The following is a 14,979-nucleotide window of genomic DNA, read 5'->3' on the forward strand; positions in this document are numbered from 1 at the left end:
GGTTGTTCAGTTTCCATGTAGTTGAGCGGTTTTGATTGAGTTTCTTAGTCCTGAGTTCTAGTTTGATTGCACTGTGGTCTGAGAGACAGTTTGTTATAATTTCTTTTCTTTTACATTTGCTGAGGGGTGCTTTACTTCCAACTATGTGGTCAATTTTGGAATAAGTGTGATGTGGTGCTGAGAAGAATGTATATTCTGTTGATTTGGGGTGGAGAGTTCTGTAGATGTCTATTAGGTCCGCTTGGTGCAGAGTTGAGTTCAATTCCTGGATATCCTTGTTAACTTTCTGTCTCGTTGATCTGTCTAATGTTGACAGTGGAGTGTTAAAGTCTCCCATTATTATTGTATGGGAGTCTAAGTCTCTTTGTAAGTCTCTAAGGACTTGCTTTATGCATCTGGGTGCTCCTGTATTGGGTGCATATATATTTAGGATAGTTAGCTCTTGCTGATGAGCTGATCCCTTTACCATTATGTAATGGCCTTCTTTGTCTCTTTTGATCTTTGATGGTTTAAAGTCTGTTTTATCAGAGACTAGGATTGCAACCCCTGCTTTTTTTGTTGTTGTTGTTCTCCATTTGCTTGGTAGATCTTCCTCCATCCCTTTATTTTGAGCCTATGTGTGTCTCTGCATGTGAGATGGGTCTCCTGAATATAGCAAACTGATGGGTCTTGACTCTTTATCCAGTTTGCCAGCCTGTGTCTTTTAATTGGACCATTTAGTCCATTTACATTTAAGGTTAATATTGTTATGTGTGAATTTGATCCTGTCATTATGATATTAGCTGGTTATTTTGCTCGCTAGTTGATGCAGTTTATTCCTAGCATCGATGTACTTTACATTTTGACATGTTTTTGCAATGGCTGGTACCTGTTTTTCCTTTCCATGTTTAGTGCTTCCTTCAGGATCTCCTATAGGGCAGGCCTGGTGGTGACAAAATCTCTAAGCATTTGCTTGTCTGTAAAGGATTTTATTTCTCCCTCACTTATGAAACTTAGTTTGGCTGGATATGAAATTCTGGGTTGAAAATTCTTTTCTTTAATAATGTTGAATATTGGCCCCCACTCTCTTCTGGCTTGGAGAGTTTCTGCTGAGAGATCTGCTGTTAGTCTGATGGACTTCCCTTTGTGTGTAACCCGACCTTTCTGTCTGGCTGCCCTTAACATTTTTTCCTTCATTTCAACTTTGATGAATCTGACAATTATATGTCTTGGAGTTGCTCTTCTTAAGGAGTATCTTTGTGGCGTTCTCTGTATTTCCTGAATTTGAATGTTGGCCTGCCTTACTAGGTTGGGGAAGTTCTCCTGAATGATATCCTGCAGAGTGTTTTCCAACTTGGTTCCATTTTTCCCGTCACTTTCAGGCACACCAATCAGATGTAGATTTGGTCTTTTCACATAATCCCATATTTCTTGGAGGCTTTGTTCATTTCTTTTTACTCTTTTTTCTCCACACTTCTCTTCTCATTTCATTTCATTCATTTGATCTTCAATCGCTGATACTCTTTCTTCCAGTTGATCGACTCAGTTACTGAAGCTTGTGCATTTGTCATGTATTTCTCATGTTATGATTTTCATCTCTATCAGTTCTTTTAAGGTCTTCTCTGCATTGATTATTCTAGTTATCCATTCATCCATTCTTTTTTCAAGGTTTTTACTTTCTTTGCGCTGGTTACGTAGTTCCTCCTTTAGCTCTGAGAAGTTTGATCGACTGAAGCCTTCTTCTCTCAACTCGTCAAAGTCATTCTCCGTCCAGCTTTGTTCCGTTGCTGGCGATGAGCTGCGTTCCTTTGGAAGGGGAGATGCACTCTGATTTTTTGAATTTCCAACTTTTCTGCACTGCTTTTTCCCCATCTTTGTGGTTTTATCTGCCCTTGGTCTTTGATGATGGTGACGTACTGATGGGGTTTTGGTGTGGGTGTCCTTCCTGTTTGATAGTTTTCCTTCTAACAGTCAGGACCCTCAGCTGTAGGACTGTTGGAGTTTGCTTGAGGTCCACTCCAGACCCTGTTTGCCTGGGTATCAGCAGCGGAGGCTGCAGAAGATAGAATATTGCTGAACAGCGAGTGTTGCTGTCTCATTCTTGTTCTGGAAGCTTCGTCTCAGGGGTGTACCCCACCGTGTGAGGTGTGAGGTGTTGGTCTGCACCTAGTGGGGGATGTCTCCCAGTTAGGCTACTCAGGGGTTAGGGACCACTTGAGTAGGCAGTCTGTCCGTTCTCAGATCTCAACCTCCATGCTGGGAGATCACTGCTCTCTTCAAAGCTATCAGACAGGGGCATTTACCTCTGCCGAGGTTTCTGCTGCTTTTTGTTTAGCTATGCCCTGTCCCCAGAGGAGTAGTCTACAGAGGCAGGCCGGCCTCCTTGTGCTGCAGTGGACTCCACCCAATTCGAGCTTCCCAGTGGCTTTGTTTACCTACTTAAGCCTCAGCAATGGTGGGTGCCCCTCCCCCAGCCTCGCTGCCGCCTTGCAGTTAGATCTCAGACTGCTGTGCTAGCAATGAGGGAGGCTCCGTGGGCGTGGGACCCTCCGGGCCAGGTGTGGGATATAATCTCCTGGTGTGCCGTTTGCTAAGACCCTTGATAAAGCGCAGTATTAGGGTGGGAGTTACCCGATTTTCCAGGTGTTGTGTGTCTCTGTTTCCCTTGGCTAGGAAAAGGGATTCCCTTCCCCCTTGCACTTTCTAGGTGAGGCGATTGCTTCAGCTCTCACTGGTCGGGCTGCACCAGCTGACTAGTACCGACTGTCCAGCACTACCCAGTGAGATGAACCTGGTACCTCAGTTGAAAATGCAGAAATCACCCGTCTTCTGTGTCACTCACACTGGGAGCTGGAGGCTGAAGCTGTTCCTATTCAGCCATCTTGGGTGCGCCCAGCAGTGTTTTTTTTTTTTAACTTTAATTTTATTTTTTATTTTTTTTGAGACGGAGTCTCGCTCTGTCATCCAGGATGGAGTGCAGTGGCGCAATCTCAGCTCACTGCAAGCTCCAGCTCCCAGGTTCCTGCTATTCTGCTGCCTCAGCCTCCTGAGTAGCTGGGACTACAGGCACTCGCCACCACACCTGGCTAATTTTTTTGGTATTTTTAGTAGAGACAGGGTTTCACCATGTTTGCCAGGATGGTCTCAATCTCCTGACCTCTTGATTCACCCACCTTGGCCTCCCACAGTGCTGGGATTACAGGCGTGAGCCACCATGCTTGGCCTAGTGTTTTCAAGGAATAGATAATGCTGTAGGAAAAAGCTTACTATGTATAATATTATATGAAAATAGGAAAATATAAAAATGATTTTATAGTATGCTCTATATCAGCTGTCCTCAACCTTTTTGGTACCAGGGACTGCTTTCATGGAAGACAGTTTTTCCGTGGACAGGGGTTGGGGGTGTGGGTGCAGTCCTGGGAGAGTGGGGGGTCAGGGATGGTTCGGGGATGAAACTGTTTCACCTTAGATCATCAGGCATTAGATTCTCATAAGGAGAGCACAACCTAGATCCCTTACTTGTGCAGTTCACAATAGGGTTCACGCTCCTGTGAGAATCTAATGCCACTACTGATCTGACAGAAAGCAGAGTTCAGGTGGTAATGCTCGCTCACCCATGTGGAAAAAAACTAAGAATTCCCCAAAATATTAAATTATGGTTGTATGGTGATATTTAGGGTGATCTTCATGTTCTTTTTAATTTTGTGTGGTTTTCAAGTTTTCCGTAATACATGTTATTTTTATAATCAGGAAAAGCAATAAATATTATTTTTATTTTATTTTATTTATTTTTTTGAGACGGAGTCTTGCTCTGTCACTCAGGCTGGAGTGCCATGACGCAATCTTGGCTCATTGCAAGCTCTGGTTCCCAGGGTTCACACCCTTCTCCTACCTCAGCCTCCCGAGAAGCTGGGACTACAGATGCCTGCCACCATGCCCGGCTAATTTTTTGTATTTTTTTAGTAGAGATGGGGTTTCACCATGTTAGCCAGGATGGTCTCAAACTCCAGACCTCAAGTGATCTGCCCGCCTCAGCTTCCCAAAGTGCTGGGATTACAGGCGTGAGCCACTACACCTGGCCAATAAATATTATTTTTATTGAAGATAAAAATCTATTACAAAAACATAATTCTAAGCTGGTTGACTAACATATAACTCATAAATATGTATATATGTTACCCTGATATTTGATATTGTAATGACTCATGCCCTTAACAAAGATATGGAGCTAAGTTGCTGTAAATATGATTGATTAACAATATCACACATACGAAAATGAGAGGGGCTGACTCAATCTCAGAATAATGATCTTTGGAGGAGAATCTCTATTCCCCTTTTCTGAGATTTTTAATTTTTTTAAAGATAGAATTACTACTTACTATATGGAAAGATAGATTTTAGAAAATTACAGAATTCCTGGTAAAGATTTGAGGATTTTCTCTCATAGCATTCTACATTCTCCAATATACTTGTTTTCAGCCAAGGATGAAGTGTAAGGGCCCAAAGAGGTCTGAGACTTTTTAAGAGTCATCAGGAACTCTTAAAAAAAATTAAGAAATAAATAAAACAAATTAAAAAAAATTTTAAAGAGTATCAGGTAACTTATTGCTAGATAACAATTCCCATGTATTTCTCAACTCTGTTTTCTCCTTGTCTTTGTGCCTTTAGGTGCTGATATTCATGGCTTCAGCGCTCCTAGGACATTTGGCTTTACACTGGGACATGTAGTAGATGAAATACAGAGAAATGCGAAGCCTGTGGTGGCAGCAATCCAAGGCATGGCTTTTGGAGGGGGGCTAGAGCTGGCCCTGGGCTGTCACTATAGAATTGCCCATACAGAGGTAACAACCAAGGCTCTATATAGTGGCTGATGTGTGGGGCTTTTCTTTAGGGCAAATTCTAAATGTAGTCATATGTATCAGAGGTGATTATTTTATTTTATTTATTTATTTTTTGAGACAGAGTCTTACTCTGTCTTCCAAGCTGGAGTACAGTGGTGTGATCTCAGCTCCCTGCAACCTCCACCTCCCGAATTCAAGCAGTTCTCCTGCCTCAGCCTCCCGAGAAGCTGGGACTACAGGCACGCTACCATGCCCAGCAAGTTTTTGTATTTTTAGTAGAGACAGGGTTTCACCATGTTGACCAGGCTGGTCTCAAACTCCTGACCTCAGGTGACCACCTGCCTCAGCTTCCCAAAGTTCTTGGATTACAGGCATGAGCCACTGGACCCAGCCCAGAGGTGATAATTTTGAATGCTTAGCTTACTGATTAACCTCTTTAGCTGTTATGTACCAGTACAATGGTACTAATTGTTAAAATGTTCAAATACTTCACTTCCATTCTGATAAGTAAACACCTGCTCCTGTGAGCCCTCTGTCTCCTTATTTCCCTTAACCTTAGCCCTAGGGCCTTTCTATGATCCATCAACTCTAGGGGAACTCCTGAGTCAATAGAGAGCCCCAAGACTCTACCTCCAGTACTGTGACCCATATCAGATTTCACTGATGCAGTGCTCATGCAGTATGACGTATTAAATATGCTTCTTTGATAACTCAAAGATTTCTGTTTCATGGTCCCTTATAATTATCAGTACCTAATAAGATGAATTTCTATTGGAAAATAGCACAAAACTAGTAAATACGGGGAAATTTCTGGAAATAGGTTTAATTTAGGCTATTAGACATGTCAGATGAGGTCTATGATACCACTGTGTATCACGGTATATATAATGGTAGCATTTTTGTAATTAATATATTTTTCTAATGATAAAAATAATGTTCATTATTCTACTAAACTAGAAAACATAAGAAAGTATACAGATGTAAACTAAAATCATCATAAACTCACAGTTCAGAAATAACCCCTATTAACATTCTATTTCATTCTAGTCTTTATTGTATGTAATTTTTTTCTTACAGTTTATTTTTCCTTTGAAAAACATCGTTTAAAAAAAAAGGACATTGGCCAGCACGGTGGCTCGTGCCTGTAATCCCAGCACTTTGAGAGGCTGAGGCAGGCAGATCACAAGGTCAGGAGATCGAGACCATCCTGGCCAACATGATGAAACCCCGTCGCTACTAAAGATACAAAAATTAGCTGGGCATGCTGGCATGCGCCTGTAGTCCCAGCTACTCAGGAGGCTGAGGCAGGAGAATCACTTGAACCTGGGAGGTGGAGGTTGCAGTAAGCCAAGATCGTGCCATTGCACTCCAGCCTGGTGACAGAGCGAGTCTCCATCTCAGAACAAACAAACAACAACCAAAAAAACCACATTTGGGTTTTTATTGTGTTTAGTTTATACTCTATTTTTATACTATAATATTTAACCCATTATTACATATCCTTTACTCTGCCAATCTCTGTCTTTGGATTAGAGAACTTAATACACTTATATTTAATGTAATTACTGATAAGGAAGAACATACTTCTGCCATTTTGCTATTTGTTTTCTATGTTTTTTGGTTTTTTTGTTCAATTCCTCCGTTACTGCTTTCATTTGTGTTAAATGGAAAACTGTACCCTTGTAACTTTCTTGTTATTTTACTATATATATATTTTAGTTATTTTCTTAGTGGTGGTTAACTTGGTGATTACAATTAGCATCTTAATTTATGACAATCTAGTTCAGATTATTACTGACTGAATTTTAATAATATACAAAAAATTTGCTCCTCTGTAGCCTCTATTACTTGCCCCTTTATGCTATTATTGTCACAAGTTATATCTTTATAAGTTATGTACCACTTAACATAGATTTATCATTATTGCTTTACACAGTGGTCCTAAATCAGATAAGAAAAAGAAGAATTACAAATGAAAAATACATTATTACTGTCTTTTCTGTTTACCCATGTAGTTACTCTTTATCAGTGTTCTTTATTTCTTCATGTGAATTCAAGTTACTGTCTAATGTCTTTTCATTACAGCCTGAAGTATTTCTTATAGGGCAAATATACTAACAATAACATCAGTTTTTCTTTATCTGGAAATGTGTTAATTTTGCCTTCATTTTCAAAGGATAGTTTTGTTCAATATAGAATTCTTGATTGACAGTTGTTTTCTTTCAGCACTTTGTATATGTCATTTCATGCCTTCTGACCTCTGTGGCTTCTGAGGAGAAATCATGCTAATCTTCTGGTAAATATTCTTTAAAAATATCACTATAGGCGGCCGGGCGTGGTGGCTCAAGCCTGTAATCCCAGCACTTTGGGAGGCCGAGACGGGCGGATCGCGAGGTCAGGAGATTGAGACCTTCCTGGCTAACATGGTGAAACCCCGTCTCTACTAAAAATACAAAAAAAAAAACTAGCCGGGCGAGATGGCGGGCGCCTGTAGTCCCAGCTACTTGGGAGGCTGAGGCAGGAGAATGGCGTAAACCCGGGAGGCGGAGCTTGCAGTGAGCTGAGATCCGGCCACTGCACTCCAGCCCGGGCGACAGAGCAAGACTCCACCTCAAAAAAAAAAAAAAAAAAAAAAAAAAAAATATATATATATATATATATCATTATAGGCTGAGCACAGTGACTCACGCCTGTAATCCCAACACTTTGGGAGGCCGAGGCAGGCGGATCACCTGAGGTCAGGAGTTCAAAACCAGCCTGACCAACATGGAGAAACCCCGTCTCTATTAAAAATATAAAACTAGCTGGGCATGGTGGCACATACCTGTAATCCCAGCTACTCAGAAGGCTAAGGCAGGAGAATCACTTGAACCCGGGAGATGGAGGTTGCAGCGAGCCGAGATTGCACCATTGCACTTCAGCCTGGGCAGCAAGAGCGAAACTCTGTCTCCAAAAAAAAAAAAATCATTGTAAGTGGCGGCATAGTATTCGATCATATGGCTATACAAGTATTTATTTAACCATTTCCCAATGGTGTTTTAAGTTTTATAAATGCTTATAAATAAATACGCATATATGTCCTAAGTGCTCCTTTTCTGTGTCCCTCTTACTGTAACCTCTGTACCCTGAGTGCAGATCTGAGTTACTAGCAATAAGTAAAGAGGTAGAGATGGGCAGTGATAGAAAGAATGGTGATTGACTGTTAGGAAAACCTCATGTAAGACAGACCTCACATATGTGAGGTGTTTTGGAACTGCTGGAATCACAATCTGGGTAAATGGCAGTCTGCATTTAAGTACCCTCTTCTCACCCTTGTACCTGTAAATGGCTAACAGATCCTTAGCCACTTTTAAATGGAATGGCCAAGAAAGGCAATGTAATGAAGGACTCAAGCTCACCTTCTTGTCTGGACTGAGATTACTGTCTGACTTTCTTTTAAAAAAATAACAGCCTTTTTGAGATATAATTTGCATACCATACAATTAAAGTGTACAATCCAATGGTATATGAGTATATTCTCAGAGTTGTGCAACCATTATCATAGTAAATTTTAGAACATTTTATCACCCCAAAAAGAAACCTTGTAACCTTTAGTGGTAATCCTCCATCACCTTCTCCTGCTATCCTAAGCACCCACTAATCTACTTTCTGTCTCTATAGATTTGCCTATTCTGGATATTTCATATAAACAGAATTATACAATATGTGGTCTCCTGTGACTGACTTTGTTTTTAGCATGTTTTCAAGTTTCATCCACGTTGTAGCATGAATCAGTTCTTTATTAATATTGCTGAATAATATTCCATTGTATGGATGTACCACCTTTCATTTTTCCACTAATCATTGATGAACATTTGGGCTGCTTCTACTTTTTTGGCTTTTATGAACCATGATGCCATGAAAATTTGTATACAAGATTTTTGTGGGCATATGTTTTCATTTCTCTTGGGCATATACCCATGAATGGATTTGATGGGTCATATGGTAACTTTGTGTTTAACATTTAAGGAACTGCCAGATTGTTTTCCAAAGTGTCTACTCTGTTTTATATTCCCCCTAGCAATGTATGAGGGTTCTGTATTCTCCATTATCCTCTCCAACACCTGTTATTGTCTGTCGTTTTTTTAAATAGCCGTCTTAGTTGGTATAAAGTGTTATCTTGTGGTTTTGATTTGAATTCCTCTGATGGCTATTGATATTGAGCATCTTTTCAAGTGCTTACTGGCCATTTGTAGCTCTTCTTTGAAGAAATGTCTATCCAGATCCTGTGCCCATTTTTAACTGGTTACTTGTCTTTTATTATTGATTTGTAAAGTTCTTTATATATTCCAGATAGAAATCCTGTATCAGATATATAATTTGTAAGTATTCTCTCCCATTCTGTGGGTTGTCTTTTCACTTTCTGTTGTTTCCTGATTCTTGCAGGACTCCAGAAAGTTGTTTCCAGAGAATATTATTTTTGTTGGCTGAGACAGGTCATAATACTGTCAGAGAATAAATGTGTAAGAAGCTAAAAATGTGTTTCAACATGAAGAGTTAGGGACAGCACAGCTCTGTTTATGCTGTTAATTAAAGAAAAGGATGTGCACTGATTTGCCCTGTAGAAATCTTGCTGAATTCAATGAAACTATGCTTTTGAGAATACAGGAAATCCAGGGAAATGCTTGCCTCAACTCTGAACATACCATCTCATTCTAATGGCCTTTATGCCTTCAATCTTTGATAGGCCCAAGTTGGCTTACCAGAAGTTACACTGGGACTTCTCCCTGGTGCAAGAGGAACCCAGCTTCTCCCCAGACTCATTGGAGTTCCTGCTGCACTTGACTTAATTACCTCAGGTCAGTATAGACCTTGGGAACAACTGTCTAGATTAGTGTGAAGAATTGGACTAGGATTTAGAAAAAGTCTGGCTTGACCACCTACTCCCTATGTAACCGTGAAAGGATTCCTGGACTTCTTGGCCTGTCAATTTTCTGATTTGTAATATGGCGAAATACCTTTCTGAGCTTCTCAAATGTTATCATGAAGATCAAATGTGAGAACCTTTTAAATGAAAGTGGATGTGAAGAGCAAATCAAATTTAGGATTTTATTTCGGTTCAAGTGACTATTCATAAACACTGGTGTTCACATAGAGTGCATTATATTCAGAACTAATTTAGAAATTGTAATATAGGCCGGGCATGGTGGCTCATGCCTGTAATCCCAGAACTTTGGGAGGCTGAGATGGGCAGATCACTTGAGGTCAGGAGTTGGAAACCAGCATGGTGAAACCTCATCTCTAATAAATACAAAAAAAATTACCCAGGAATGGCGGCAGGCACCTGTAATCCCAGCTACTTGGGAGACTGAGGCAGGAGAATCGCTTGAACCCAGGAGGCGGAGGTTGCAGTGAGCTGAGATCACACCACTGCACTTCAGCCTGGACCACAGAGCAAGACTCCATCTAAAAAAAAAAAAATTGTAATATAAATGAGAAAATCATAATTTTCAAGATATGTTTTCAAATTTTATATGAAAATGACTAAATTTTTCATTTGCAAGTATTAAGATATTAGAAATACCAGTTGTTCTCTTTATTTTCTTTTTTTTTTGAGACGGAGTTTCATTCTTGTTGCCCAGGCTGGAGTGCAGTGGCATTATCTTGGTTCACAGCAACCTCCGCTTCCCGGGTTCAAGCGATTATCCTGTCTCAGCCTCCTGAGTAGCTGGGATTACAGGCATGTGCCACCATGCCCGGCTAATTTTGTACTTTTGATAGAGACGGGGTTTCTCCATGTTGGTCAGGCTGGTCTCGAACTCCTGACCTCAGGTGATCCGCCCGCCTCAGCCTCCCAAAGTGCTGGGATTACAGGCGTGAGTCACCGCACCCGGCCGGCCCAGTGCTTTTTAAGTTGTTCTTTTTCATAGAGAATGTGAACACTACAACACTAGACAACACTTAGAGATCCTGGATTTACTATATGTGTGTGTGTGTGTGTGTGTGTGTGTGTATATATATTTTATTTTTTTTTCTTTGAGACGGAGTCTCGCTCTGTCGCCAGGCTGGAGTGCAGTGGTATGATCTCTGCTCACTGCACCCTCTGTCTGCCGGGTTCAAGTGATTCTCCTGCCTCAGATTTACCATATATTTGTTTGTAAGATGTGAATGAAACTTTCAGTTGAGGTAAGTTTAGAAGAAAGAATGTATACAACAATATACTTCAAACAGACATAACTAATAATAAGAATTTAGGTCAGTCATTTTACTTTTCTGTGCCTTATTTTCTTTATAAATGTGCATAGGAATAGTACCTACCATGTGGTGGTGTGGTGAAAATTGGAAAAGTTAATACATACAATGTCCTTAGGACAGTCCTCCACATGGTAATAACTCCATAATTGTTAGATATATATTATTATTATTTATTATTTATTTGAGATGGAGTTTTGCTCTTGTTGCCCCGGCTGGAGTGCAATGGAGCGATCTTGACTCACCACAACATCTACCTCCCGAGTTCAAGCAGTTCTCCTGCCTCAGCCTCCTGAGTAGCTGGAATTACAGACATGCACCTCCACATCCGGCTAATTTTTGTATTTTTAGTAGAGACAGGGTTTCACCATGTTGGCCAGGCTGGTCTTGAACTCCTAACTTCAGATGATCCACCTGCCTCAGCCTCCCAAAGTGCTGGGATTACAGGCATGAGCCACCACACTTGGCCTGGAGGATCTGCTTTCAAGATGACCCAGTCACATGGATGGCTGAATGGTGCTGACCTTGGCAGGAGGCTTCCTTTCCTATGTACGGGGACCTCTCCAGAGAGCTTCCTGAGTATTCGCACAACGTGACAGCTCGCTTCCTCCAGAATAAGTGACCTAAGAGAGAAAGCAAGGCAAAAGCCATAGTGTCTTTTATGACCTAGCATTAGAGTCACATGCCATCTTTTCTAAACTCTCCTATTGGCTATGCAGGTCTTCTCTATTCAATATGGAAGGAAACTTGAATACCAAGAGGTTAGACTTGCTGGGGGGTCACTTTGGAGACTATCCACCACAACTGAATACACACACATATGCCTACCTATTATATAATTTATATATATATATAATCAGGTGGAGATAAGTGCTAAGAAAACACAAAACAGGAAGGGGGAGATATAAAATGTTAGGAATGGGAAGTGAATTAATATTTTAGGTAGGATAGCTAGAAAAGCCTTCTCTACAAAATGACGTCTGAATAAAGATCTGAAGAAGATAAGGAAGCTTGTTATGCCAATATCTGGAGGAAGGAATCCCACATAGAGAAAATAGCAAGTACAAAGCCCCGAGGCAGGGACATGCTTAGAATGTTCAAAGAACAGCAAGAAGGTCAATGGTCAATGTAGCTGGAATGAAATGAGTCAGGGGAAAAGTACTAGGGGATGAAGCCATATCTTATTGGGCTTGGAAGGTTATAGAAAGAACTTTGACTTTTCTTGTGAATGAGGAAGAAAGGCATTGGAGTGTTTCAAGCAGAAGAGTAACATGCTCTCACTTAGGTTTTTTTTTAAAAATCACTCTGACTGTTGAAAATATACTAATCGGAGACAAGGACAAAAACAGGAAGACTGAGGGCTGCTATCATAATCCAAGGGAGAGATGATGGGGGCATGGATCTGAGTGGTAGCAATGTAACTTGTAAGATATGATCAGATTCTGGAGATATTTTGAAGGTAGAACCAATAGGATTTTGTTACAGAGCAGATACGAGATGTGAGAGAAAGAGGAGAGTCAAGGATGATCTAATGGCCGGAGTGAGTTGCTGGAAGGGTGGTGCCATCACTAAGACTGGGATTTCTACTGATAGAGCAGGTTTTATGGAAGTATCACAAGAGCTTCATTTGGGACATGTTAAGTTTGATAGGCATGTTACACATACAAGTGGAGATGTCAAATAGATAATCGGATAGATGGGCCTAGGGTTTAGGAGAGAGAGGTCTTCTGAACTCCTCTAGGCCTCTGTTTTCTCATCAGTAAACAACCACATGGTTGTTTTAAGGAATAATGAAATAACATGACATGCTTCTGATATAGTGCCTGTTAAACAGACCATATTTCATAAATGGTATCCAAATGGCCCCCAAAGATGTCCACATCATAATTCGCAGAACCCGTGAATATATTATGTTACATTCAAAAGAGCCTTTGTACGTGTGATTACATTAAAGATCTTGAGAGGGAGATTACCCTGGACTATCTAGCTCAGCCCATTTTATCACAAGCATCCTTACAACAGGGAAGCAGGAGGTCAGAGAAGAGAGAAGACGCTATGTGCTGGCTTTGAAGATGGAGGGAGAGGTCACAAGCCAAGTAATGTAGGCAGCTTCTAGAACCTGGAAAAGACAAGGAAAACATTCTTTATTACAGCATCCAGAAGGAACACCTTCTGCTGACCTAGACTTTTGACATCTTAAACTATAAGATAGTAAATGTGTGTTTTAAGCCTCTAAGTTTGTGGTAATTTGTTACAGCAGTAATATGCTACTAATATGAAAGCTATTAGTAATCACGATATTCAGAATCCTGCTTTGGTTTGGAAAATATTTTTTCTTTTTCTTTTTCTTTTTTTTTTTTTTTTTTTTGTGACAGGGTCTCATTCTGTCTCCCACGCTGGAGTGCAGTGGCATGATCTCAGCTCACTGCAACCTCCACCTCCCCAGGTTCAAGTGATTCTCCTGTCTCAGCCTCCCCAGTAACTGGGATTACAGGCATGTGCCACCACACCCAGCTAATTTTTTGTATTTTTAGTAGAGACAAGGTTTCACCATGTTGACCAGGCTGGTCTCAAACTGCTGACCTCAAGTGAGCCACCTGCCTCGACCTCCCAAAGTGCTGGGATTACAGGCGTGAGCCACTGCGCCTGGCTGAAAATTTTGTTTTTCTAAGGATGTTAAAGAAAAAGATTAAATTGTGAAAGTTGAAGATTCCCTACTGATGTGAATGAGGGAAAAAAGTGCCAACCTTGTAGGCACTGTTCCCATAGGAAATTAATAAGTAAATAGATTCAGGTGGCTGACCCTTTCTGATCTTCTGAAATCCATAAGAGAGGTAATTCTAGAAAGTAGAGTGATTACAACAGCAACCTTCTCCACAATTTCCTTAAAATGCCATCTGAAAATGAAGGAATCTTTAGCATTAACCACAAAGGATATGCCTGATCATATTGCAGTTCATTCCCTGATGTTCTCTGTCCAATCAGCTGACAGGACTACAGTGTCCTGCTCCTCTTTCTGTTTTATTTTCTAGGCACTGTCCTCTTTGTTCACAGAAAAGCATAGAAAGCTCTGCTGTATTCTCATAAAGCTTGGCCCCAGCCCTGATGAGTTACTCTATACTCATTCACAGGACAGGCTTTGAGCTCTAGACTTTGGTGGGATACCTCTGACTACCCAGAATACTTGAGGGGGGAAGAGGAATTGGGAGTAACATCTTTATCCTGCTTGCCTTTTAGCTGTAGGTCCAGGTGAGTTTTCTCTATATTTTTTTTAGTACTAGCACCTCAAGGCTCTCAGGCAGAAATAATTAATAGCAGCAAATATTGTTCTATGACCAAAAGAAACAGACACACAAAAATTCTTAAAACTAAAATAACTGCAACCCTAAAACCTACGAAAATATTTTACAACTTAAAAAAATGAAATGTAAATGTGAATCTACTTAAGCATTAAAGAAAACAAAAAAGTTTAGAACACTCACATTATTCTAAATTAGAAAAGAAAATATTTTGATAAATAAGAATACCATATTTAAAATCAAAACCTTAGCCAAAATAATTTCTTTTTGAAGTAATGAAAAGATGTGATAGAATAGATTTCAGAATCAACAACATAGAGGATAAAAAGAGACACATCTAGAGAATTCAGAAGAATTTAACAAAAAGATAAATAAAATGTAAATAAAGATAGCAGACATGGAAGATATATAACAGAGGTCTCTGCTTTGAATAATTAGTGCTCCCAAAGCACAAGGCAAAATGAAAGCAATAACCAAAAGAAAAAAATAGAAGAAATTCTTCAGACATTGAATAGCATCAGAAATTGTACTTTAACAAGCATGCCATTTTCCTGGAAAAACTGATGAGGAGATAATTCTTTGATGTGTCTTGGCAAAGATTTTAAACATCCAGAAAATGGAATCCTGCA

General features: G+C 40.2%; 1 protein-coding gene across 1 annotated transcript in view; it reads left to right on the forward strand.

Moving 5' to 3' along the window:
• Positions 1 to 14,979, forward strand: part of EHHADH (enoyl-CoA hydratase and 3-hydroxyacyl CoA dehydrogenase) — a 79,388-nt gene that overhangs the window by 26,756 nt on the left and 37,653 nt on the right. Inside the window, exons 3-4 of the mRNA XM_010376587.2 lie at positions 4,648 to 4,820; positions 9,547 to 9,658. Of these exons, the coding sequence (XP_010374889.2) occupies positions 4,648 to 4,820; positions 9,547 to 9,658 (285 nt within the window). The remainder of the gene's footprint in view (positions 1 to 4,647; positions 4,821 to 9,546; positions 9,659 to 14,979) is intronic.

This window comes from Rhinopithecus roxellana, chromosome 1, assembly GCF_007565055.1.
Source record: "Rhinopithecus roxellana isolate Shanxi Qingling chromosome 1, ASM756505v1, whole genome shotgun sequence".
In the NCBI taxonomy this organism is placed as follows: domain Eukaryota; kingdom Metazoa; phylum Chordata; class Mammalia; order Primates; family Cercopithecidae; genus Rhinopithecus; species Rhinopithecus roxellana.